A 27213-nucleotide genomic window follows, 5' to 3' on the forward strand; every position below is an offset into this window, starting at 1 on the left:
ATCAAGGCTAGATTATTGTAACGCTGTTCTATCTGCTCTTCCAAAGAGCTCTATTTCACACCTACAGCGAGTTCAGAACGCGGCTGCAAGGGTTCTGACCCGCAGGAGAAAGAGAGATCATATTACACCTGCACTCCACTCACTGCACTGGTTACCTGTCAGCTTTAGAATAGATTTTAAGGTTCTAGTCATGGTTTTTAAATGTCTTCATGGTCTTGCCCCTCTTTACCTAAGTGAAATGATGGTTAGATATGTTCCAGTCAGGTCTCTCAGGTCTTCAAACAGTAATCTACTGGTGATTCCTAAAAGCCGATTAAAGATTGGCGAGGGTGCTTTTAGCCACTATGGCCCAAAGCTCTGGAATTCTCTTCCTGAAGAGCTCAGAGGCATTTCATCCTTGCATAGTTTTAAGAGCAGTCTCAAAACATTCCTGTTTAGATCCGCTTTTAGTTAAGAAACTCTGTCTTAATAGTTTTATCTTATTTACTTTACTTTTTATTATCTTACTTCACTTTTTACTTTTTATGTTATCTTAATATTTTTATCTTTAATTTCTTTTAACATTTTCTTTTTGTCTTTTTGTCTTTGTCTTATCTCCTTTTAATGTTTCTTTTATTTATACTGTAAAGCACTTTGAGTTACATGTATGTATGAAAGGTGCTATACAAATAAAGATTATTATTATTATTATTATTATTATTATTATAATAAGAGCGGTCTGATCCAGGAGGTAGAGCCAGGGATACTGAACAGTCTGTCATAATAAGAGCGGTCTGATCCAGGAGGTAGAGCCAGGGATACTGAACAGTCTGTCATAATAAGAGCGGTCTGATCCAGGAGGTAGAGCCAGGGATACTGAACAGTCTGTCATAATAAGAGCGGTCTGATCCAGGAGGTAGAGCCAGGGATACTGAACAGTCTGTCATAATAAGAGCGGTCTGATCCAGGAGGTAGAGCCAGGGATACTGAACAGTCTGTCATAATAAGAGCGGTCTGATCCAGGAGGTAGAGCCAGGGATACTGAACAGTCTGTCATAATAAGAGCGGTCTGATCCAGGAGGTAGAGCCAGGGATACTGAACAGTCTGTCATAATAAGAGCGGTCTGATCCAGGAGTTAGAGCCAGGGATACTGAACAGTCTGTCATAATAAGAGCGGACTGATCCAGGAGTTAGAGCCAGGGATACTGAACAGTCTGTCATAATAAGAGCGGTCTGATCCAGGAGTTAGAGCCAGGGATACTGAACAGTCTGTCATAATAAGAGCGGTCTGATCCAGGAGTTAGAGCCAGGGATACTGAACAGTCTGTCATAATAAGAGCGGTCTGATCCAGGAGTTAGAGCCAGGGATACTGAACAGTCTGTCATAATAAGAGCGGTCTGATCCAGGAGTTAGAGCCAGGGATACTGAACAGTCTGTCATAATAAGAGCCTGACGGTGAGATCTAGTTCTTCTCTCGCGTTTGCTCTGGCCTAAAGGCCTCGAAGATCTCCGCACATCTGAGAGCAGCAGCCACAGATGCCTCCTGTCGTCAGCTGGAGGTCAAGTGAAACACGCTCGTTGAACTTCTGCTGATCTCCGAACCAGGAGCCACGCAATAACTTGCACATCCATCTTAATGCATGCCCTCAAAACACTGTCCAGAAAGCCGCCCCTCCCCTCCCGGGACAGAACAGAACGAGGGGGGCGTGACCCCTGACCCTCGGTACTCGCCACAGCCCGAAATGACACTTTTACAGCGTAGCGGCTTTCAGCTGGTCTCCTCGCAGGCGTTTCATGTGTATCCTGTAGCTGAGCAGGTTGAAACAATGAGGGTCACATCCCCTTTCTTGCATCCTGCTTCCCCATCCTGTCATTTGAGGGAGGTGTTGACTTGTGCACCACCCCTTCACTACCGTGCACCAGGACTCGTGGCTTCTTCCCACAAATCTCTCAGTGGACGACTGCATCATCGCTGCTGCCGCCCAGTCCGTCCAACCGTGTGCTTAACCGTGTGACCGCAGGTGTGCCTTGGCTCATGTGCTGCCTGTCCTCCCCCTGTCCTCCCCCTGTCCTCCCCCTGTCCTCCCCCTGTCCTCCCCCTGTCCTCCCTCTGTCCTCCCTCTGTCCTCCCCCTGTCTCCCTCTTCCTCCTCCAGCAAAGCCAGCCCAAGCTGAGCAGTGAGAAGAGCCGTGGTAAAAAGAGCAAGGAGCCCAAGCCGAGGGTCCGGAAGCTGAAGTACCACCAGTACGTGCCGCCGGACCAGAAGCAGGAGCCCAGCGAGGCGCGCATGGACTCGGCCTACGCTCGCCTGCTCCACCAGCAGCAGCACTTCCTGCACCTCCAGATCCTCAGTCAGCAGCAGAACAACTACCAGGCCATCTTACCGGCCCCCCGCAGGTGCGTGATGGCCCCGCCCACCCGCCGGGCCCTCCCACTCCTCCGGGAGAACAGCTGCAGACATGATAACACTGGTGGGCGTGGCTTAAACATTTAGCACATTTCAGATTCACTTTATTTTGCTACTATAAGGGATTTGGGTGTACGTGTCCGTAACACTAAGTGCCTCGTGCTAGCTGTCATCGATTCTTTCATTATTAACAACACTCACATTTTTCCATTCTCACCGTCAGCTGGAGCAACGTTCAGCTCCTGCACGCCTCCCTCTCTTGGCATGTCGGCTCTGATGCTGGGATTAAGGACCTTGCTAAACTGCTTCGTCGCCGACACTTCTTGCGTAATGCAGAGTGGAATGCAAACACACAGTGTGTTGATTTATGAGTCTTAATGCTACGGTTTCACCAGTCTGGCTGAACACGTCAGCGCCTCCGCCAACACGCCACGCTTCCTCATATTCTTCCTCTCCGCCTCCTGTTTGTTCCAGGACGGCTTCTGGTGCCATTGTTCCAGACGCGTCGTAGTGATTGTAAACGATGATGATCCAGGAAGTTCCCCTTTAACCGTAGACCCCCATCCTATGTGTACAGCAGGCCCATGACTGAAGCCCCGAGTGGCCTCCACCCTCCTGTTGTAGTGTCGCTGCCCTGCTCCACCCCGGCACGGCCTAACCACGCCCCCACTGCCAGCAGTCGCAGGCCTGGCCCACTGCCTGCCAACCTGGATGAGATGAAGGTACGTGTAAATAAAGCCATCTACACGATCTACATGATGGACATGTCCCTATTTCCAGTTGACTGTGTCTGTGGTATGAATATGGAAATACCTGAAAGGAAAAGTTAATAAAAATATTATGGTTATTAACGAATAAAGCCTTCTCAAAATATATAGTATGATGATGTTTGCTAATTAGTAAGAATCCGTTGGCAATTAAGTAATTAATATCTAAGTTATCTGTTTCTAATGAGTATTTGATAAGCTGTGCTGCATGTGTCAGGTGGCGGAACTGAAAATGGAGTTGAAGCTTCGTGGTCTTCCCGTGTCCGGCACCAAAACGGACCTCATCGAGAGGCTCAGACCCTTCCAGGACAGCAGCGCTCACCCGGCCACAAGCATGGAAACCAGCGGCGGCCAGCAGCCCCAACACGTGAGCACCAGTCCCCCGGCGTCTCCCGTAACGTCCCAGGGGTCTGGCACCCCTATGGAGGAGACGCCATCGGGGACACTGTCTTTGAAGACGGAGGAAGCAGTGGAAGCCAAAATGTCAGAGAAGGACCATTGTCTCCATGAGAAGGACCATTGTCTCCACGAGAAGGACCAGCGTCTCCACGAGAAGGAGCGCCAGATCAAGGAGCTGATGCGCAAACTGGAGCAGGAGCAGCGGCTGGTGGAGCAGCTGAAGATGCAGCTGGAGGTGGAGAAGAGGAGCCAGCAGGGGGCGCCGCAGCAGGCCGACCCGGCCCCGCCAGCTCCCATCAAAGAGGAGCGCGAGGCCTCGCCCAGCTGCACTTCCACTCGTGACCCCCTGGGGGCGCTGCAGACAGAGCTGAAACAGGAGGAGCCCCAGGTGCAGCAGTTCTACGTGGGGCCCCCGCACCAGACGGGACTCGTCCCTCAGCCGGGCCACGTCCTCGGCGTCCCCGCCGTCCAGGGACCGTGCACGTCCACCCCGCAGGTCAGCAGGCACCTGCAGAAACCAACTCGCTCGGTTCACTCTTCACCACGCGCTCACGGTTGTTTGACGTCGTCTCTCTCTGTCCTCTGCAGACGGCAGCGTCCGGTCCGAGCCAGGACGACGACCAGACTTCATTTCTGCTGAAAGCGGAGAGCGCGGCGTTGGAGCAGCACACTCGGCCCGCTCCGGCTACGCCTGCGGTGAGCACCGCCCACCCGGCACCATCAGCGCTGCCAACGGGCTTGGGTTCTTTTAGCTGTTCTTTTGTTTTTCATTTGTTTGGGTTGTGTTGTGTTTATGTTCTGTTTATGTGTCCTGGAATAGGGAGTCTATGGTAAACCAGTAAACCAGAAATGCAAGCAGAACTTCTGTGTAGTTTTATGTCTTTCCGCTTCCACTAAATTTCCCCCGGCGCGCCCTCCCTACGCGAGCCTCGGGCCCGCTCCACAGCACCTTGGCTCGGGCGCCAAGACGAAAGGCGTCTGCTCCCACACCGTGGTCCACATTTCACTCAGCAGTCCATGAATTTCTCCTAACGGCACCAGAACCGTGACCCCGGCCCAGGAGCAGGGCAGAGTGGCGATTAGGTTGCAGTCACACTTTTGTGGCCGGTCACACGCTCGCAGACTCCCAAACTTTGCCCCAGACTGCCCCAGCAGGCCTCACATCGGTGCTCTGGTCCACAGGTGATGGGCCTGTGCGTCAGCCCTTCCTCAGCGTACCAGCTGGCGCCGAATCAAAGTCTGTCCAGGGCAGATGTGGGCCCGTGTTACCTCAGCAGCTCCCCAGAGTCCCACCCGGCCCGCCTCTCCCCGCGACACACTGCCCCGAACGGGCTCGTCACCAAAGTAAGACCAAATTTAAGGTTGTAGGTGTTTTTTATTTATTTATAAATCACATAATAAACACTGGCGGGACTATATAATTGCATTTCTAAGGGAGTAGATTCAGTACTGCACACTCCTCCTCTTATTGGACAAGACCCAAAGATGGGAGGTGCTCACTGGGCTGTAGGAGGAACCACCAGCACTCGTAGTGACTTTGGTAAATGAAACGGTTCCTTCTCACTCCGTTTGCTTAATGAATCCCTTTGCTCTGTGTGTCCATGTCCACATCAGTGTCCGTCTCCTTGTCCACCTACGTATATCCTCCCGATGTCTCCGTTCACCAACCACCACAGCCCAAAGAGCAAAGACCCGCCCCGCTACGAGGAGGCCGTCAAACAGAGAAGAGCTCTTCACGCTACCATGCAGGTAACGGCTTCACTGCGCTCTGCTTTACCCAGCAGTCATTCCAGTGTGGCTTCGCTTTGAAAATCATCTTAAAATCTAAAATGATTGTCGTCTTATTTCTCCAAGATTTATTCAAATCGTCTTATTTCTCCAAGGTTCCTACTGTAACTAGTCAGCATATGGATGATCTGTTTGACGTCTTGGTCGAGAGTGGTGGTGAGAACCAAATCCATTCAAATGTGCCTGTTCTCCATTAGTTTTAGACAAGACTTCATCTAACATCTCATCTTCCTGTCTGGTGCAGAAATCTCGCCCTTGATCCAGCAAGATCCTCTGTGCTTGGACACGCTGCTGCCCGTGACGGCCAGTGTGACCACTCTCCCCATCAACACCGCACTTTCACGGCCTCCCGCTCACGTCCAGGTGGCCCGCGTCCCCTGCCCCACCCCCGAGCCTCCGCCCAGCCTGGTGGCGCTGGCCACAGAGGACCAGCTGGAGGCCCTGCTGGAGGGTTCTCTGGTGGCGGAGGCCGAACCCCGAGCCCTCTGCCTCATGGACGAGGTTCACAGCCAACTACTGGAGCCGGCCCACTCCTCCATGGACACCAGTGAGATCGGGTTCTCCCACTCACCGCAACACCTCCACCTGCATGACGCGGGCCTGGAACACATGGAGTGGATGGACCTCACAGGGCCCGGGCCAGCAGGCATCTCCGCCATCGCTGGTGTCTTCTCCTCCGACTTCTTAGACTCGCGCGACCTGCACTGGGAATGAAGAGATCGGCTCCCAAGGCTCCTGACGAGCGTCCCAGCCTGAGCAGATGTTCAGAAGAGACAGCTGAACTGTGTAAGTCTTGGATCTCCCCAGGAGACCACCATCGTAGGAGAGAAACTGACCTGGACATGATTAATGGCTAGAGATCTCTTTTAGAAGCCAAAACCAGTGCAGTGCACCTGGTAGATAAGAACCTGCTCTGTTCACCTGTCCCTGATCTCTGGGTCGGCGTGTGCATCAGTGAGCGTGTTTCAAGACAAAAAGAATGTCTGATATTTTCAAGGTAGTGTTATGTTTCAAGGTAGTGACTCGCACCTCCTTTGGTAGTTTTGATATAATTATTGAAGTTAATTATTGAAGTTTTAGACATATGGCTTTGCATATTTTCTTTGAAATGTCAAACATTCTGTTTCACTTTTATAAGGAGCTTGAGGAAATGACATCAGATGTGATTTATTGTGCCTTTGACATCGTGTCCAAAAATTCCCCCCCTTTTAACATTTGTTCTGTGGTCAGCACAAGGACATTAATGCAGAAAATATGGTGTCTAAAGTTTGACATTAGCATCTGCTACTCATTGGCATGAAACCATGTTGGTATATCACAGTCTCACAGTGGTGAAGCACTGAACACATCTTTGAGTTCTCTTCTGTTGTGAATGCCTTAAACTCCTGGTTTGTATCCTCGTCGGAGGAGAGAGAGAGAGATATCGATCGATCCCACTGCATCACCCTCAGTCTTGGACATGCAGAAGCCCAAGAAACAACACCCTGTTCTGGGGTTTGCCTACAAAATCCAGCTTGGTGTCACAGTACAGAGAAGGGCCTTGTGAGATTTGGGCTAGCCAGGCCATTTACATCTTTAACCGAAGGGAAAGAGAAGTGTAGACTCAGCCTCCATGTATGTGGGTACAGAAAGCCTTTATTGGTCAGCTAAAACAAGATGTTATATATGTGTATGTAAAGTACTTCACTAGTAGCTTAGAGAACAAAGACCAGTGGTATATGTAACATCTCTGATGAATGATGCCCATGACAGCTGGTTGCCCAGAGCCACTTGGGTCTGGGTGTGAAACATCCTTAGGGTTCCTCGACCGGATTCAGAGATCTTAAACACGACATTTAAGATGATCTGTAATGACTTCAGACCAGTCTTTCTCTTTTTTTACATCATGTTGCTGGAATTATTTTAGATATCCAACAAAAAAAACTAATAAACGTTATTTTTGTAAAAATGTGAAAATAGAGCACCACCTGCTGGTAACACTGAAGACTCACAGTCAAATGCGCTAGTGAACTGGTGAACGGTTCATTTCAGCTACACTATGATTTAGCTTTGGCTTGGCAGCTAAGCAGACTGGTAGCATGTTGACCATAATCTGTTAGCAGAAAATACCACTGTATCCTTCTTACTGAAAGCTGGCTTTCAAGCGGTGCCAAAAATACAGCACTTTTCTAGAATACATGACATTCACTTTCTAGAGTACCTTTAATGACAGTCAGTTCACTATACAAATATCAGTTACCCACCAGTTTGCCATACAAACCTGTGTCATGGTATGTACTCAATTACATTTACAGAATGAATTGGAGGTGTTTCAGTCTTCTGCCAAAGAAGATCTGAGTACATGTTGTTTTTTTGTTTTGCACAGCATAGAAAATGTAAAACCTTTCAAAAGATATTCCTGTAAGTTCCTTTTCACAACATACACTCACATAGCATTCAAAGATCAGCAGACACATTCTCCTGCATTCATGCTGTTGGACTGTAGACTGTCGTCACACCGCAGCCTCCTGGTCCTCGTCCACATACTACAAGCTGTGCTTCTGACACGCCGGGACATTAAAGCAACAATATGGGAGACTGCTCACTGAAACCTGCAGGAAAGCATTTAGAAATGGGCAAAGCAAAAGCAACACCACTCCAAACCAACACGCTTGCAGCTGTTTCATCTTATTTGCACTTTGTTTATGCAAAGAGGAGTGGCTATAATAGATGTTCATGGAAACTGAGGTATTTGCAATAGTAAAGATTAAATTGGATGTATGACATTTAATAAACAAAAATGACACCACCTGTCCACTCCCACAAAACCCATTTAAATTTGAATGAAATATCATATCTGATGGCATCTTATACTTTCTACAATAGTTTTGAAAGTGACTAAAACAGCTGGTGATGTGACAGAAGTGATTACAGACCCAGGCCTTTCAAAACTGTTCTTGTTGTGCATAGTTGCTGGATAATGGGGAACTCTTCAATAGCTGATCAAACGTGGCATAGAGTTTAACTGCAGATTGTAATACATCTTTTTGCACAGTGTAAATATTTCTTTTTATAACTTTGGCACACACACAACTGTAAATAGTCGTTTTTGTACATATGTTCGTTGTATATACAGTTTTGCGCCATTAAAATGTTTGTGTACATGCAAGTTGCACAGACTACTTCTGTTTCCCAGAGGAAGGTGGTATTAGGAGTATAATCTCAGAAACTCTGCAGCAACATGACCTCTAAGAGCTTCTCCTCAGAAGTCTGCATCATGCGCTAAGGTGTTTGCTTCTTTCAGACCAGTGGAGCTTTCAACTTTTGTAGTTCTTAACCAAACCATTGTGCTTTAATCCTTCAATGGTTCCACTTGCAACTCAGACTCGGCCGTCTGGAAAACGAAGGCCCTTCCATGGAGGCGTCCGCCTCGCTCAAAGTTTGGTACACTTGTGGATCTGACTGCGACACTTTGGACACTTGTGGACGACGTCTTTGTAGTTGCTCATGCAGAAGGGGATCAGGCAGCAGCCTGCTATACAGCTGAAGATCATAAAGAAGACAGAACAGTCATGGTCCTTCATAACCTCCTGGTCTTCCTGTGCTCACACACGCCATCACACAATGCCTGTAAACTCTTACATGCTGTCAAGTGCTAGGTACTTTGGAAGGTAAATGAGAATGATGGTTAATACTGCAGTTTATGTATTTAAAATGTACACGCTACAATATGCTACATATGTGACTTGCATATCCCTATCAGTATGACAGAAACTGCTCCATGGGAACAGAACCTCTTGGCGTGGTGAGCTCCATGTTCTTAATCTACATTGTGATGACATGTAACGTAATGAAACTCACCCAATGAAAGCACAAACAAGGCACACTAGCCAGGCAGTGTTCCCCGCCATGGTGATCACCTCTGTAGTGACAAACTGCTTACAATGGGGGCATCGTGTTGGAGAGGAATATGGAGGCAGCTGTGCTACATCCATAATCACCTGAGGAGCTGAATAAGGCAGACAGAGCTCGACAACTTGACAACTTTAATTACATACGGTGTGTTGCCTGTTTCCTCTCGCCTTGAATTTTGGTGATGGTGAAACCCGGAACTGAAATGGATATAATTTGGATTATATGTCATGGTTATGTAGATTATCCCAAAAATAGTTGGAAAATCCTAGATGTAATCCTAAGATAGAAAATCCTAGATGTAAAGCATCTATTGTAGTGTAAAAGCACCGTCCCTAGTGAAGCACGGCGTGGGAGCAGCACATTGTGAAGAGGGTTTTCAGAAGAAACTGGACAATGTAGACGGCAGGATAGATGAAGACAAATAAAATTCATTCCTTTCCAGAATCCTTTCCAGTTTGCCAAAGACCTGAAACTGGGATGGAGTTCATCTTCTAACATATCGATGATCCTGAGCTGCACTGGGCTGATCTACACCAAGAATGTGCCAGAATGTCTCGGGCAAAGCCCGGCCCTTCACCTGACTGGAAATGTGTGAAAAGACTCAAAAACTGCTGATCACCAATGTTTTCTATCTACTCTGAAAGAGCATAACCACTTTCATGAAGAAAAATTGGCAAAAATATCAGGATCCAGATGTGCAAAGCTAATACAGCCAATAACAATCTAGCTCTTACAGAAATTTCTAGTAAAACCATTTGTTCTTACCCCTTGTTGGGACTTTGGTTGTATTGCATTTCTGCAGAGATCCACTGTGTACTTTTACCAGCCACCAGAACATATGAAGCAGCCAATACTACAAATGCTCACACTGTTTTCTGCTCGTGTTCATAAAACATCCTCCTTCCTCTTTTTTCAACCTACATCTGGAGCCATTCCAAATTTCCAGATATAATTAGAATTAATTATTATCCATCCAGCATTATCTGTGCCCGAGTTCTCGTAATGGCAATGTGAAGATATCACTACTGTTTCACTAACACAGTTCTGGCAAACACTGCTCTGCGGAAGCTCGTGAACTTTTGGTAACGCTATTTTTAGTGATCCTTTACAGATTAATAAACTGTCAACAGGGTATCAGTAACATTGTCATGGATGAATCAGAGGAGAGTTTGGGTACAATCACAGTCAAGAATAAGTTCTGGTCAGACACTCAAACCAGTCCAACTAAACTTAATCTCAACTCAAAACCTAAACTAACTCCAGCTTTAACCTCAATCCAAAAATGAATCCTAATCCTCACTCATGGTTCTAATCCTGACCCTAACCATAATCCACTTACAATCCAGTTACAGAATGTCTAAAATAGCTTCTTGATGAGACAGTATGCATTTAATCTGGTTGATGTTCATTGCCTTTTTTCGGGTTAACATTTTCATATATGAACTTGGACGCTCCAACTAAAGGGGAAATAACTGAATTCATCATACTATTTAAAAAAGTCTCTTCTTATTATACTGAACATATTCAGACACTCCCCCATTTCTACGTCTTTGATATGCTGATATGTTACTGAAGGTCTGATGAGTGATTATTTAATATAAAAGGATCACTCAACATAATTTATGAGTCACCCAACATTCATGTGGAAGTTCATATTAGCTGTGATTCTATCTACTCCAAGTTTCATGAGATGGTCTGCTCTGCATCATGAGATGGTCTGCTCTGCATCATGAGCCGGTCTGCTCTGCATCATGAGCCGGTCTGCTCTGCATCATGAGTCTGTCTGCTCTGCATCATGAGTCTGTCTTCTCTGCATCATGAGTCGGTCTGCTCTGCATCATGAGGTGGTCTGCTCTGCATCATGGATGCACAGGACTGTACAGTTCCAGTCAAAAGGTGAACAAACCTCACTTTGCTTTTTCATAGAATTAAAGTCATTTTTGATTAAAGGTTTATGCTTAAATGTGTTTAGACAAATATAAATAATTAAATGTATTGCCAATATATGATTTCAATACCAGAAATATAATTCAGTAATATTTTAAGGCCCTCTCAGCAATTACATTTTATTGAATACTTTAGCCCAGATGAAAAATAGCTAAAAAAATTAGCTCAAAGTTAACTCAAAACCTTTCACTCACTCTACATGGACATACAGGCCCCGACATAATGTTGTGCTAAAAAAAAGTGAAAGTAAAGGGCAGTTGTTGAAGTAAACCACCACACTACCACCCTTGAGGCAAATACGCATGGATAGTGGGAGTGGAACTTTTATACATAATGACTTCAGCTTGAGACCTGGTAAGTTGACACCAACACTGAGGCTAGTAGCAAAACAAAATATACATTGTAGGTTATAGATGTATATACACCTTTGATTGGTTTGGTAATTTCACAATATTGCCTATTATAAATGATAGATGTATATACAGTTGTGATCAAATTTATTCAACCCCCACTGAAATAAAGTGTTTTGGCCAGTTTGACATTGATTTTGATCATTTCAGTCATCTTATTTACAATTATATCAAAGAGGCACTTATAAATTAGACAAACATAACATAATATTTATGATGGAATAACCACAAATGTCTTTACTGTGCTCACATCATTATCAGTTTTATTCAACCCCCTAGTGACATTATTTTTTAGTACTTAGTACAACATCCTTTTCCAGTTATGACAGCTTTCAAGCGTGAAGCATAGCTTGACACAAGTGTCTTGCAGCGACCTATGGGTATCTTAGCCCATTCTTCATGGGCAAAAGCCTCCAGTTCAGTCACATTCTTAGGCTTGCGCACTGCAACTGCCTTCTTTAGGTCCCACCAGAGGTTCTCAATTGGATTTAAGTCTGGTGATTGCGATGGCCACTCTAGAATGTTCCAGCCTTTCATGTTCAACCATGCTCTAGTGGACTTGGATGTGTGCTTCGGATCATTGTCCTGTTGGAAGGTCCAACGTCTCCCAAGCCGCAGGTTTGTGACTGACTCCATCACATTTTCCTCCAAGATCTCCTGGTACTGAAGGGAATTCATGGTACCCTGCACACGTTGAAGCTTTCCTGTACCATTAGAAGCAAAACAGCCCCAAAGCATAATTGACCCCCCGCCATGCTTCACAGTAGGCAAGGTGTTCTTTTGTTCATAAGCCTGGTTCTTCCTTCTCCAAACATAGCGCTGGTCCATTGTCCCAAACAGTTCTAATTTAGTTTCATCTGACCACAGTACACTGTTCCAAAACCTTTGTGGCTTGTCCACATGACTTTTGGCATACTGCAGTTGACTTTTCTTGTTCTTTGGAGTCAGCAAGGGGGTGCGTCTGGGCGTTCTGGCATGGAGGTCTTCGTTATGCAGTGCGCGCCTTATTGTCTGAGCTGAAACTTCAGTGCCCACATCTGACAGGTCTTTTTTCAGTTCCTTAGCAGTCACGCGGGGATTTTTCTCCACATTACGCTTCAGGTAGCGCACAGCAGTCGCGGTCAGGATCTTCTTTCTGCCACGACCAGGTAACGTTTCCACTGTGCCCTTTAACTTGAACTTGCGAATGATACTTCCGATAGTGTCTCTTGGAATATTTAACAACTTCGCAATCTTTTTATATCCATTGCCATTCTTGTGAAGAGCAATAACCTCTTCTCTTGTCTTCTGGGACCATTCTCTTGCCTTCACCATGCTTGGAAACACACCAGTAGATGTCTAGAAGGAGCTGAGTATCACAGTCCTTTTAAATCTGCCTAATTGGTGCTTATCATGCTTGATTGCTGCTCGTTGACATCCACAGATGTTTTCAATACCTGATGGAAAACACTGGAATGAACCTCTGTTCTTAGGAGTGGTAGTCGTAAAGGGGTTGAATAATTGTGTCAATGAAGAAATCACAAAAAGGCCATTTAATACTTTATGACAAAAAAAATTGATGCTATCTTAGTTGTATTTAGTTCTTTAACAAGTCCTTGTAAGATTTCATTATGAACACAATTACAAATGTGCACTGAATTCCATAAAACCCTTCGCAGCATTGGGGGTTGAATAAATTTGATCACAACTGTACAAGTGATTGGTTTGGTAATCTCACAGCATTGCGTTATTTTCATCTGATGTTTCTATGGCTGTGTTCTCCCCCTGTAGCAAACAGGTAGATTTAAAATACTGTCCCATCACATTTACTTCTTAATAAATACATGCAATGGCAAATTGTTTATTTCAAGATGGCAATACTAAACATATTGTAAATATTTAACTCTAGACATAGATATGCTACTACGATATTGTACATTGTACTTGGATAACAAAAAGTCAAGTGTTCTAACCTGGATGTGATGGGGGTTCCACAAAAAATATTTCAGAACGTGTAGATGATGACGAGGCAGGTCCATCTATCAGTTTTGGTGTTAAAGTACCACCTAAAAGTCATTTTAAAATGTACTATAATGCATTGCTTTATATTTAATTTATATTAATTTAGGGCAAATGGCATTAATGACCAGCATCCAGCATTCAACGTTACCTGTAAAACCTTTTAACTCAAGGATTTCTTGGAATTCTTGCAGCTGACTCTTCCTGTCTGAAAGTTTCTTCAGTTCCTCCTGAATGTTGAATGTTTCTTCAACTACAAGCAACCACGACTTCAGACCAGCTCAGAGACATGCTAGTTATACAGCTACATGTGCACCTTCAGGGCTTTTCAGTACATGAGAGCAGAGGTGTCAATTCCAGGTTCAGAAAGTAAAATTCCTTACCAGGATTTTGCTCAGGCTTCCTGAATTGTTTTGATTCCACTAATTTTACCTGGATTGCACAAATTAGAAAATCTAGCAAGATTGAGCAAACTCCTGGTGAGGACTTTTACTTTCTGAACCTGGAATTGACACCTCTGAGAGGAATGATCAGTCTTACCATACTCGCCTTCTTCATGGAGACCAGTGCTCTGGCGGAATTCCTTGAGCATGTTCAGCAGATTGAGCCTGTTTGTGAGATGTTGTCTGCGGAATGTCAGCTCCTGCAGCTCCTCAAAAACCATCTTCATCTGTTGCTCCTGGGATTGCTCAGGCATGTTGGATGACATGGGAAACACGAGTGATCTTCACCACAACCTCCTCACAGCTCTGATCCCAGAAGCTCCTGTTCCTGCACAACCTTGAGGACCAACTGCTGCCATAACCACAAACAACACTAATCACTTAACATCCCACTTAAGTTTATTGACAAAGTAAAGTTTTACAGAGAAAACAGTAACACACACCACATAAATATAAGGAGGTTTAAAAAGTTATGTACAAATACAAGTGAGTACTCAACTTCCAAAGCTTCAAATAAGCCATCCAGTTATTTAGTGCGGAATTCCAAAGAAAAGACAATTAAGATTATAACAACACAGGGGAAATAAAAAGAAACAAAAGATCTTGCTATTTGCCACTGTCACAAAAGTCTGTTGCGTTTAGTCAGGAAATAGTGAACTCTGGAAATTCAAGTGACAACACCAGGAACTACGTCATAATATTTAAAGCTCGTGGTTGAAGATCAGCTGTTCTTGGATCCATGCTTCTGCAGACCAGGTGCTGGCCATGAACAGGATCGCCTGAAAAATTTAATTCACAGGGACATTAAAAAATGAAAAGACAGATCAAGGAAAATGTTTCAGTAATATAAACCTTACTTTCACCATTCAATTTAGTTTATTTTGCCCTTTATCAAAGGGTATGTGCTCCTACACCTGGACACGGCTTGAAAATTTTCACATTTGCATGCTGATGTGAATGAGATAAGTAATAAATAAGTAAACAACAGCACCTTGTTGTTCTCAAAACCATGTTTTGAATATTCTGAGTATTCTGACTTTGACTCACCAGAGAAAATTTAAGCTAATTTTAGCTGAGCAAATTAAATGGACTACATCCTTCTGATTACAGTTTATATTTGGAGTAGAAGACAAACCTTTAGAAGTATTTATTTTCATTTCTTTCTCAATTTCTTCATAAAAGTTACTTCGTCTCTGTTCCTAATTCCATAGCTGATGACAGAAACAAATGAAAATATGAATGTGAAAAAAAACACTATGCACAATTCTGAGAAAATAATGTCTTTCAACTTCAAGCGCCAGAAACAACCACTAATCTTGTCATCTGGTAAGACGTGTGACTGTAAACATGTGCTGTTTTAAGGGGGCGGCCATGATGAAGCACGGCTGTCTGCACTCACTCCTTCAGTTTCCTGATGTCATCCTCCAATCTCTCTCCATTAAAGACCAAGTGAAACGTCCGCCACACATATTTCCTTAAGAGAGAAAAATGGCTTTTTGGATACTCGTGCAATCATTTTATGAGAAAATCTCAAACAAACAAAAAATAGTTTTGGTAACTTTAAAGGACTTGTCACAGCAAACGTGAGAAGTACCAGCTGACGTGCTTGACGCCTCCCTCACGCTGCTGTTTGAGCTCCATGTACCGTCGTATCGCCTTCTTCAGATCCAGCACAGTGGCAGACTGAACCACCACGATGGCTGAAGAAAAGGCCAACGTGCTTAGTTACCAAACTACACAGCATGCCAAACAAACACTTTAACCAGTGCCGGTCTTGTTTTAATCAACCCTTTTGCACCATTCAACCCACATCAGTGTGCACCAGTAGGACCTCCACCTAAAGCAGACAAATGACCAGAGCAAACAATGAAACTGCAGTAGGCTAATACAATGTAAATGTAAACATGCCATATTTGTCAACTGTTATTTTTCACCCCAATCATTTACCCATCTGTGCAGTGAGAACACACACACACACACACACACACTAGTGATCAGTATCAAAGTATCAAAGGTCACTGGTAGATGTTTTTGCTCAAGTTGGGTCCTGAATCCTTTTTCTTATTGACAGAAGTTAAATTAGCTCCATAGAGACTCACGCATGATTTCTCCATCAGCTTTAGACACACGAACAGTCATGGCCTGCCCGTGCTCTAGGGCCACCTGGGAGTTCACCTCCTCCAAAGTGACCTACAGGAAAAAAGTAAAAAATAACAAAATAAAATCAAACCAGTGGTTTACACAGTATGAAAGGTAATTGTTTTGGGGTGCATTTAGTTTAACTGATGTTTTTAAACCTTAAGGGCCAATTTTTAGCCTAGCCCAGAGCTATATGATCTCACTCTTTTGTGACTGTGTGTGTGTGTGTGTAGGGGGGGGGGGGGCGACTATGGATGAGGGATCAACTCTGATCATCTTCCAGGAGGGTCTCTGTGTGAAAGAGGACTCTGATTACCCACCTGGATTGGCAGGTCACATAGTAGTGGGTCCTGTACTATCAAAGCCAGTCCTTCCTCAAAGATATCCAAAAATTCAGAATGTGGCATGGCCTCCTCATCTTCCTCTTCATCCATTTCCTGTTTCACTTTTTCTTCAGTATTTTCATTCTCCACTTTAGTCTCATCCACGCTTTTTGTTGGTATGTCGTCTATCTTTACTTCCTCGTCCATTTTAGCCACTAACACAAGGACCTTCGCCCCTGTCATGTGTGAAAGACAAGTTAAAACCCCTTACTATACACATTTTTCTGAAAACATCTGAAAAACGTTTCTTTTCATTTTAACGCATGACGAAACACTTTTAAAACTGAACGTCTTATTACATCCTAACACACTCGTAGGATGTAATTATATATATATATATAGTTTATATAAGTGTATATATACACTCTACACAATTAAGTGTAAACTTACCTATCTTAGCAAGCTAACATAGCTACCTAAGGTTTGTAGTTGTGTACACTTTGTACATCGGATGAGTTTTGGAGAGCTCGCTAGCTACAAGTAACTGAACTGTTTGAACCCGAACTACTGACATACTGTCAGTTAACCCCGATGAATACCGTGTGCGTAAGCGCTGAAACGTTCTCGCATGCGCACACCACCAAGAACGCCATGAGTGCCGCTTTGTTATTGAATCGATAAAGTACAAACTGTATTGCAAACAGGTTCCCTTAACAAATATAACTCTAAAACGAAAGTTGAGGGATTCAAACTGTTACATTATAAACGATGTGATGTGTAAACGTGCACATTGGGGTAGATTTTAATGCATTTATTTATAAACGCATCTCTTGAGTGTTTTTCTTTGTTTCTCGCCGAACACAAATAATCGGACGCACTTCCGGTCCAAAGTTTGCTTCCGGTCGTTTCAGCGTCGCAGCGATGTTAGCTAACTTAACGTGGCAAACGTAATGAGCGATTATTTGTTTGTAGTACGAGTATACTGACCTGTAGCGTAGGTTTAAAAATGCTGCTATTTTGCCCCACGTGTGGAAATGTGTTGATCGTAGAGGAGGGTCAAAGATGTTACCGGTTCGCGTGCAACACATGCCCCTACGTTCACAACATCACGAGGAAGGCGAGTTCATGCCGGACGAAAACTTTTGAGGTCTACTGAGATTTGTTCCTTCAGTTAACGTGACGGTAATCTGTGCATGTACGCATTTTAATTAGGTTAACAACAGGAAGTACCCCAAACTGAAAGAGGTAGACGACGTTCTGGGCGGCGCTGCTGCGTGGGAGAACGTGGACTCCACGGCAGGTGCGTTAGCTGGGGAAGGTGTATCTACAACAACAATATTCTCCACAGTATCTGTACGTACCTTGTTATTTTAATGCAGCACCATAACCTGGTTTGTTAACCTTAAATCTGTTTAACTGCAGAAACTTGTCCGAAGTGTGAGCACCCGAGGGCTTATTTCATGCAGATACAGACCAGATCTGCCGACGAGCCCATGACCACGTTCTACAAGTGCTGCAGTCTACAGTGTGGGCATCGCTGGAGAGACTGAACTATTAGTCTGTATAGTGGTTGTTTCATATAATGTGTGTCAAACTTCTCAGTCACATAATCTTAGATGGTGGTAGATTAGACTCTAAGGATCAGTCTGTATATAATGGGCAGATTCTTGAATGAAAATCATTGATGAAGTCTTGAATATAGTGTTGTGAACCTTTATGCTTTTGACTTGTAAAAAGTGTATTAAAATGTAATAAAACGACAACTCAGTCTACTGTATTTTTATTATTATTCTTAAAATAATTACAGTCAGCTTAGTTTGCTTTACATACATATGTTACATATGACGGTTCCAGTTTAGAATGGCAACATGTACTATGCCACAAACTACCTGTAGTCATTGATCTAAAATGGATGCATTCCAGTAACACAAGCTTTACATCTAGTCTGTCTTTCAGAGCATCAAGCCACTTAAAGCACTGTAGGTCTACAGCGTTCAAAAGCATGTTGGATTAAAGGGAGTCAGCTCAGATTGTGCAAGTACTCAAATTCAGAGGAGCATGCATACCACTGTTGCATTAGATCGTCTTCTTCAGAGAGGCATCCATGTGATTTTCATCTAAAGTATGTTCATGCTGGTATCTAAATGTGTGGAAATGTAGAACAGTAAACTGGTTTGCGAGTGATACAACATAAAACCAAGTGAACTTGAAAGCAAAACTTCCATATCCGTTTCTGAAGTACGGTGTGAAGATGTGGCACATTACATGCAGACTGCATGACACTGGATCATTTCTAAGGGAATAAAGCTTCAAACCTGGTGCATCTTTCTTGCATAAAAAAAAACTTTTTATTTTATCACAACCAAACAGAACTGACAATGTTTAAACAATGTGCATATAATCAACACTCAACCAAACATACAGGAGGGGAAAAGAAAAACACAGGTGAAAATCACCAACATGTCTGCCACGGCATTTCAGTGCTGAATAACACACTGCAACAGTTTTAAGCAGAAGTTATACTGAGTGGGAGAAAGCAAGTAGGAATCGATCTCACTACCACACTAAATAGGAGAGTGTCTTATTTTCCAGAGGAGCGGTGCTCTATGTCTTTAAATCCCAACAGTGGACATGAATAAGTGAAAAGTTAATCTCCCTTGAGTTTTGGAGGCCCAGTGCGGTGAGCAGCAGAGAGACCGACACTGGGCTCCCAGCACAGATGGGCCATATGGCCAGAGAGTGCTGCTCCAGATTAGTGAGATCATGCAGAGTGACTCCTTGCACCCTGATCAAGATCTCAGGCCAAGCAGGTCTGCTCTGCGCTAGCACTGATGGAGGCCAGTGCCTTCACCCGAGGCGAATCATCATCAGCCTCTCTGAACATGCGCTTCCCTAATGCTCCAGATAAGAGGCAGTCACTTAGATACATAAGAGCCTGCAATGGGCTATAATGGTAGGGGGTTGTGGTTTTATAAAGGTTAGCTGACTCATTTTAGGTCCCGATTGTGACAGTAAAATGGTGGGAACAAACAAAGCTCCACCAAGAGGCCGACATGGCTCCTCACTAACAGCACAGAACAATGAAGGATAAAGCTGAGGCACATTACAGCCATCTGTCTGATTCACAGTTTAACAGGACAGCAAACCAACAAGCGCACCACACATGACTCAATGATAGACAATGCAGCATCAGTACATGAAGAATATTGTGCATAACCCACCTAATATTTGTTGATTATTATAAAGGAGCAAATTAATTTGGACATTTGCATTACATTTGCTGTTAGTTTAAGAATTTCTTCATGTAAAATTGCACGTCTACACACAAGGGTGTTTCACAACTATTAATGAACATATTGAACCTTGCAAATCCAAACAATCCCAGCATGGCCGTACCGAGTGGGAGATACTGAATACACCAGCATGAGTCTTCACAGCTAGAACAAACATTCATTCTTTGCCTAAACCTCATTAATGCTCATGTTAGCATCTTAAAGTAACGACACATGAACAACATCAGAAAATTACAATAAAAATAACACTGACCCTGAAATGGATTTGATCCTTCAGTTATGCTACGGGGCCGAGCTCCCACACTAGACTGAAAAAGTGGGCAATTTTCCTAGCCCCCTTCCACATGGCAAACGCCTCTAAAACATGCTGCTCACACAGTACAAAAATCCTCACACTACTTCCACAGCTTGTTAAGATTTGCATGTGCACAAACAAAAGTAAAGTCCTGACCTGCTGCCCCTTCCAGTGTCAGGGTTTCTACTTTCCTCTTTTTATTTATTTTTAATTTGTTGTGTGGCCTCGCCAACTAAACCCAGGTCCCTGTAGGCCGTTATATACAGTAATTAGTGTGTGGGAGCTGGGTTAAAATGGAAACTGGGCAACTGGCAACTGGCAAGGGACTACATGAAGCACGGCACGCAGAGCGGGGAAGAGGAGAGACCGGCGACACCCACGAGGGTGTGGCACGAGGTCGGGGCGGCCACTCCGGCCCGGGGGGGGCGGTAGTGGGGAGGAGGGGTGCCGTTAGCATATACGTTTGTATGTGTAGATGTAGCCCTTGCAGTTGGGGCATGTATGCGTCACATCCTTGAGGTCATCGATCAGACATGGGATCAAGCAGCAGCCTAGATCACAACTGCAAGACAAGGGGGGTGGGGGTGGGGCGAGACCAGGTCACTTATCAGGCAAGTAATGGTAATATTAAAAATAAATCTGTCTGTCTTTCCTATGCCCGAGAACGGGCCCACAGTATATAAAAGGAGCAACAAGAAGGAGTTTGTAATCACTTTTCCTCAGCAGTCATATTAGTGTCCTGTTGCACTAAAAGACAAACTGTACACAACAGCATGTTCACAGAACACAAATAAAGCCAAAGCCAAATGTATTTATATACCTTCCAAATTAACTGATTTTATTTATTCTATTTGCAGCCGTGTCCAGGGAACACATTCCAGCCCTCCTGGAGGCACTTTGGGCTTGGCAGGATGTTGGTGTGGTGTTCGCCAGGCCACTCACCCCACGAAGAAGCAGAAGAGACAGAACAGGGTGTTCATGAGTCCCACGTCGTGGCTAATGCGGGTGATGATGGCCTGCTGGCAGTGGGGACACACCGTCTGCACCGGCGCCGACTGGAACATCTCTCCCTGCAGCACCGTCACCGTGGTGGCCGTGGCCGGAGGAGCCATCATCGCGGCCGTGTGGCCCGGGGCCGGCCCAAAGTGACTGGGTCCGGGACCAAAGTGACCAGGCATGTGGTGGGGGAAGTGTCCGGGAGGAGGGTAGAAACCGCCTGAAAAGCAGCACATAAGTAATCCCCACTGTGTTTTAATGTGTTTTTACCAAAGAGTTAAGAATTTATTGTTAGGGATAATATTATTAATTCTATAAAATAATTGTATCATTGTTACTATTATTATATAATCTGACATTGTGTAATTATTAGATCATTCTGATAAACATGTATGGCATAATGTATTATTACATTTTATAATAATTATGTATAACATTTATAATAAGTATATTAAAATTATGAATTAGTAAATAATTAGATTTGACAAAAAGTCTAAAGTACATTATAAAGGTTATTATTATAACATTAAATAATGTCAGTTATTATTATTAGATCATCATCGTTATATTATCATATTTTTATAATACATTTATTTATATATATATTTATATAACACTTTTCAGTTTGTGTCCAAAAGGTTTAACATAAAGATGAAACAACGCTCCCATAGTTGAAGTGGGCTACCGTGTGGATGGTGCATGGGGCCCTCGCCCGGGACGTGTGGGGGCACGAAGCCTGGTTGCATAGTGGCCTCATATGGAGGAGGTCCATATTCTGGAGGCAAGGGCTGTCCGTGCGGGGGCCCGCTGGTTGCCATGGTTGGGCCCGCTAGAGAACCAATCACACGGCATTATGATACACGCTGTCTGGGTACAACTGTGAATGTGTTTCTTTATATGATAAAACAACCTAAAACAAGCGAGAATTCTCATGGCTTTTTTCCCATTTTAATCCAAGACCTCTTCACAGCTTGTAACACTTTACAGTTCACCGCTGCAACAAACTAAAACATTCAGTTCTTCCTTTTTGTTTAAGAATTAAAGGAGGAGGACATCACGGGTCATTAACAAGCATCGGCCGCCTTCGCTTCTGGTCTCCCTGGTTTCCTGTTGGCTTTCACCGCGTTTGTAATTCAGCAGCAAAGCACAACTAACACCAAATCCAAACTCTGAAAGACTGATCCCTGATTCTGGTTCCTAGTTCACAGGCAAATTCAAATCCCACCACAAATTCACAGCTGTTGTCAGGTGAAGACGTGAAGAGGATATTAAATATGTACCAGAGACTGGAGGTTGTCCGTTCTTCTCCTCGATGAGAGGGGCACTGGGGGCCCCAGGGTAGGGAGGGGGGGGTTCACCAGACATACTGCCTCTCTTGGGGGAGACCTCGCAAGGTAGCGCCGCTCCCAGCCCACCCACAGACTCTCTCGCACTCTCTGAGTAAGCAAAATGAGACTTGAAGTTTCAGACTTTTGTTTCATTTACAGACCACTAACCAATGTAGACATCTGACACATCCCTATGGCCCTGATCGTTTCATCATGTAGTCTGCCAATACTCATTAGACATTGCGAGGACCGCTTGTTAATCAACAAATAAAAACTGCCTGTTTATCAATAAATGCCATGAACCATTTCAATCTGTATCTGGCTGTCTCTTGTAGAACGTTCTCAACCGCCTTTACCACGGCAGCTAGCTAATTGTGTAATACAACCATCCAATTACAATTTAATCAATTTAAGCTAGCTAAAATTATACAGCTAACAAGTCTTACATAAAGGCGTTTTAGTACGCTTGTGTTGATATTAAAAAGTGTTTTAAAAAAAATGAAAATACACACAGCCATAAAATAAACACTTATGCAACCCATAACAGCCACTGGTGCAACCACCTTGGAAAGCTGATTATGTATTGTGCTGGACCATATCACATTACGACCACCATTTCACCATTCTGATCTGAACAGACGGCCACTGCTCTAAAACGTGTAACCCCAGTGAAAGCTTATACACGACACAACTTTTTGTTACTGAGGTTCACAAGTCTGACAAAGTGCAAAGAGAATCAATAACTCAACGTTCTTATCTCAACGTTGATGGACCTGAATGCTGTGGTCCCATTTTATAAAGTGACACCAGACAGAACCAGTCCAACATTACTGGAAAATGCAGAACCAGTTAGGAAAAGTATTCCCAGTCAATGAAGCATCTTCTTCCTAGAAAGCCCAAACGATATGAAAAGCTCTGTGTAGCCATAATGGTACATTGCACAATATAACAGATAATATAATATGTTATATAATATAACAGTCAAATGGTGGCAGCATCATGAGCATCAAGATGTATTTCTGAAGTATACAAACTAGGAATGGCAGGTGTGGCAGAGGGCGGAGTGCAGGGCTGTCACGCCAGAACACACCTGCTTCACCTGCAGGGCTCCATTAGAGTGGAGCAGGCTGCTCGACTTTGATTAATAGGTTGAATACTCACATAATTCAAATGGCTGAATAAGTGCAATACGGAGCAAAACATTGTCACGTCTGTTTAAGTAGGCGGGGCGGGGGGGGGGGGGTGTTTACAGACCTCTAATCTACCGACACCAGTCCCCTATGGCTGTCTTATACTGGGTTTTCTTTATTTATCAATAGGCTCTTGCTTCACTTTAGTGGACACACTGCAATCCAACCCCCGTCATGAACCATGAACCAGTTTCTAGTCAGGAGTCCATTCTAGTACCTTCCACACGCCAGCCTGCGAGCTAATCATTAACGTTAAACCATCACCAATGACGAGTTAATCCACACAAGTAGACGGGCGCCGTAATCCAGTATGGAGCAGAGTTTGAGTACGAGTGCGGCGATAAAATAAAATCACTTTTGCAAAACGGTTCGCTATAAATGCACAAAGAAGCGTCCCAGCTGTTGGCTAGCACACACCAGATGAAGGCACTGGCGGGCTGGATAACTGACCGGTGTCGTGGTTTACCGTCCAGCGATGTGGCGTATAAGTGACACGACCGTCCCCGTCCCCCTCATACCGCTAATCCAGCACGGATTAACTCGAGCTGGGGCTCACTAACACCGAGCTGGGGCTCACTAACGCCGAGCTGGTGCCGTCCTCCGCTCCTGTCGTGTACTCGGGCCGTGGTTAGCTAGCCACAGCGCTGTGTACCTCAGATAACGTCCACGTACCGCATGAAAAGAGAGCGTGGAGTCATTTATCGAGAACAAAATGGATGAAAATAACGTCCAGTTACCTGGTGAAGTTTCCCGTGTGAGTTTCACCTGAGAACTCCGTGAAGTTGAAACTCCTCTGAGCTCTGGTGCGCACAGCCTGCTTCTCCAATACACACACTGTAGGAAGGGTTGACGTAACCATGGTGAGAGGCCTGTTAGTGTGTGTGTGTGTGTGTGTGTGTGTGTGTGTGTGTGTGTGTGTGTGTGTGTGTGTGTGTGTGTGTGTGTGTGTGTGTATTTTTAGACCAGAAAATGTAGTGAATACGTAAGGAACAGTGGTAACATTTCCAGTCAACCAATTAATTGTTAAGTGCGTTTTACTTTTCAGAACTGAAATGTTATTTGTGAATTAGAGAGTTTACATTACATAAAGGTAGTATCATGTGCTACACACATAAATGTATACATATATACATGTTTGACCACACAACTGAAGTTTGTGCATAATTTTATGCAAGCTTCTTGTTAATTAATTAATTCTTGTTAATTAATCCTTGATTTTAAAGGAGCGATGTCATTGCTAGTAGCAATCAATATTTATTTTAATTAAGTTATTTTTCTATGATATTGCCTTGTAGTTCTCAGTCAAACTGGTGAGGCCATGTTTAAAAATACTGAATCTGGAATCATCCCAACCTCTAGATGTCAGTGTAATGGCTGGTTTCATAATGTGAAGTATCGTTGGGAAAAAATATTTATTTTTATTTGAATATTACATTAATTAATGAGTTGAATATTGAATGTTATTGAATATACAATACATTATTTGCCTTGGAATAAAATGTAATGTGGGAGCAAAATTCTATCAGTGTTGCGTTTTTCTACTGTTCTGCTACTGTTCTACTGCTACTAGTTATATAGTCACAGTAAGTAATGATTTACTGTTTAGCTCCCAAAAAGAGATTTTCAATCGTATGAAGGTGCTCGTTTTCGTGCCACAGACAGGAACTGCATTATTCAGGATTATTCATGAAGTTGGTCAATGTGGAAGAATGTGCTATTGTTGAAAGAGGCGTGGCAAGGGTACCGTAATACCATATATTTAATTATCACTCATAAAATTAGGTTGTATGTGTGCATTCAACATTATTATGTAATAGGAGTGTGAGCTAGTTAATGGTGTAATAACGTATATTGGTAAGGGTAATACGGTTTAATGGTATGCTATGTTGGTTGTGAAAAAGGTAAAGTGTTAATCACTTTAAACGAACATAGATAAGCAAAAAAGGAAACTTAAATCTTTAAAAAAATAATTTAATTATAATTTTATCGTCAGCTTGGTTGGACGTTTTGTCTACGTTCTGTATTCCTGCTATTTTATATTGTTATCTCTGTGTGCAACTTGGTGCGTCCAACCAAGCTGACGATAAAATAGGAATTTTAATTTTTAATGAGATGTTTTTATTTTTCTATTCATTGTAATACAAACACAAACAGAAGGGTCTCTGCTTCAGTTTTGTTTTATAACAAGTAATATTGATAGTTGATCGGGAAAGGGCCGAATTTTTTTAAGTGTCATTCTCTGAGTAAATGACAGACTCGGTCAGATTTACAGTATAGGTTTATAGGTTTTTAGAATCTCAATGCGGTGACGAATTGATCTCCAGTTTACCAAAAGGGGGCACTGTGAGCACAAAAACGTCAAAACAGTGTTAACGGTGCATGTGTTATTTAACTGTTGTAAATACATGAAAACGACAGCAGGTTTAAGATGAACATCTTCTCATGATCTTGTGCAAGTGCCTACCAAGAGATCTGTTTTAAAATATAAATGAATATATTTTTGTTTCAGTCTCTTTAATTGTTGTCCTGGGATAAATATTAGATATTAAGTTATTGGTAGCAAAAAATTAAATGTGCTATGGACTACATATTTAAGACAGAACATAGACCTACAACCAAGTACTGATCATCACACATAACATTACAGCCAGAGTCATGAAGCATCCAGGCCAAATCTACATTGACCCCTCCCCCCCTGGGAAGATCCTCCCCTCATACAAAACTCTCAGCAGCATCAGGTCCAGCAGATCCAAACGTAGGTTTGTCCCTGGAGCTCTACACTTCCGCCTATGAGCTAACACCCTCTTCACTGTCATACTTCATGGCTTAAATGAGTCAAATGAATCATCTGTATTATTCAGTCCACAACTGTATATGTACAGAAATGCCTATTCTTTCACGGTAATATACTGTAGATGCTTTATATAACACTATTTAACATGTCTCAGTATTAAGTCATTTTATTATCATGTGCACACAATGCAGTTACTCATAAAATATATATATATATATATATATATATATATATATGTTCATTTTGTCATGGCTCTGATGGCACTGTCCTTCTCTCTCTGTGACAAGCAGATAGGAACATTGGTGCTTTTTTTGTCAGAAACCATGGTTACATAAATCTACCTCCCCCTCACCATGGCGATGTCTGTAACAGTTTAAAAACACAGGGTCACTGAGTTTGCCCAGATGCGAGTCTCGGGCTAGGTGTAGGGAGGAACCGAGGAACCGAGGAACCGTGGTCACAGCGCTGTAATTGTGGGAAATCTCCACCTCTGTCGTGGCACGTCTGCTTTGCTACACCAGAACATCGTGTTCTGGAAGCGAGGTGTGCAGACGACCCGCAGTGAGGCAGCCGGACCCAGCAGAGTGGTCAGAACCAGCTGAAGGAGAACGCTACTTAACTGTACCAGCACTCTCTCTATTTTGGTGGAAAATAATAATTGAGTACAATTAAATGAAAGGGAATTGTCAGCATACAATGTTTCTGCTGTTTCACATTTAGTCTAGTCTTCATGTGCAGAAGGTTCTGCATCGCACAGCTATACATGCTAATTGTGCGTATGGTTACATGGAGGACGAGGACAGGATGCAGGACACGTGGCC

General features: G+C 43.6%; 4 protein-coding genes across 13 annotated transcripts in view; 2 read left to right on the forward strand and 2 right to left on the reverse strand.

Annotated features, from left to right (window-relative positions):
• mrtfbb (myocardin related transcription factor Bb) overlaps positions 1 to 8490 on the forward strand; it is a 33628-nt gene extending 25138 nt beyond the window's left edge. For 6 of the 7 annotated variants that reach the window (XM_077009294.1, XM_077009298.1, XM_077009297.1 and 3 more), the window contains 8 exons: positions 2137 to 2378; positions 2966 to 3110; positions 3373 to 4050; positions 4143 to 4250; positions 4737 to 4898; positions 5169 to 5303; positions 5438 to 5498; positions 5587 to 8490. In XM_077009294.1, the coding sequence (XP_076865409.1) occupies positions 2137 to 2378; positions 2966 to 3110; positions 3373 to 4050; positions 4143 to 4250; positions 4737 to 4898; positions 5169 to 5303; positions 5438 to 5498; positions 5587 to 6056 (2001 nt within the window). In that variant the 3' untranslated portion in view covers positions 6057 to 8490. The remainder of the gene's footprint in view (positions 1 to 2136; positions 2379 to 2965; positions 3111 to 3372; positions 4051 to 4142; positions 4251 to 4736; positions 4899 to 5168; positions 5304 to 5437; positions 5499 to 5586) is intronic. The other variant, XM_077009295.1, reaches the window with a different exon arrangement.
• Positions 8491 to 14410: 5920 nt separating this feature from the next.
• On the reverse strand, positions 14411 to 17986 carry snrnp25 (small nuclear ribonucleoprotein 25). Of its 3 annotated transcripts, none has more exons than XM_077009306.1 (7): positions 17858 to 17986; positions 16494 to 16732; positions 16134 to 16224; positions 15629 to 15734; positions 15434 to 15508; positions 15170 to 15245; positions 14411 to 14813 (listed from the first exon to the last, which is right to left on the reverse strand). In XM_077009306.1, exons 2-6 carry the CDS (start codon positions 16701 to 16703, stop codon positions 15188 to 15190), a joined length of 540 nt encoding a protein of 179 aa, XP_076865421.1. In that variant the 5' UTR covers positions 16704 to 16732; positions 17858 to 17986; the 3' UTR covers positions 14411 to 14813; positions 15170 to 15187. The 3 variants fall into 3 exon arrangements, with proteins under 3 accessions (XP_076865421.1, XP_076865420.1, XP_076865419.1); XM_077009305.1 differs by lacking the exon at positions 17858 to 17986 and adding an exon at positions 17484 to 17624; XM_077009304.1 differs by lacking the exon at positions 17858 to 17986 and adding an exon at positions 16947 to 17158.
• polr3k (polymerase (RNA) III (DNA directed) polypeptide K) lies at positions 17481 to 18264 on the forward strand. Its single transcript, XM_077009307.1, has 3 exons — positions 17481 to 17613; positions 17709 to 17796; positions 17919 to 18264. Exons 1-3 carry the CDS (start codon positions 17503 to 17505, stop codon positions 18044 to 18046), a joined length of 327 nt encoding a protein of 108 aa, XP_076865422.1. The 5' UTR covers positions 17481 to 17502; the 3' UTR covers positions 18047 to 18264.
• On the reverse strand, positions 18261 to 24495 carry cdip1 (cell death-inducing p53 target 1). 2 transcript variants are annotated; one of them, XM_077009301.1, is made up of 5 exons: positions 24336 to 24495; positions 22361 to 22516; positions 21766 to 21909; positions 21027 to 21300; positions 18261 to 20646 (listed from the first exon to the last, which is right to left on the reverse strand). In XM_077009301.1, the coding sequence occupies exons 2-5, from the start codon at positions 22443 to 22445 to the stop codon at positions 20535 to 20537; spliced, it is 615 nt and encodes a 204-aa protein (XP_076865416.1). In that variant the 5' UTR covers positions 22446 to 22516; positions 24336 to 24495; the 3' UTR covers positions 18261 to 20534. The 2 variants fall into 2 exon arrangements, with proteins under 2 accessions (XP_076865416.1, XP_076865418.1); XM_077009303.1 differs by lacking the exon at positions 24336 to 24495 and adding an exon at positions 24049 to 24305.
• Positions 24496 to 27213: the final 2718 nt, after the last annotated feature.

The sequence above is a fragment of the Brachyhypopomus gauderio genome, chromosome 6 (assembly GCF_052324685.1).
Source record: "Brachyhypopomus gauderio isolate BG-103 chromosome 6, BGAUD_0.2, whole genome shotgun sequence".
NCBI classification, from domain to species: Eukaryota; Metazoa; Chordata; class Actinopteri; order Gymnotiformes; family Hypopomidae; genus Brachyhypopomus; species Brachyhypopomus gauderio.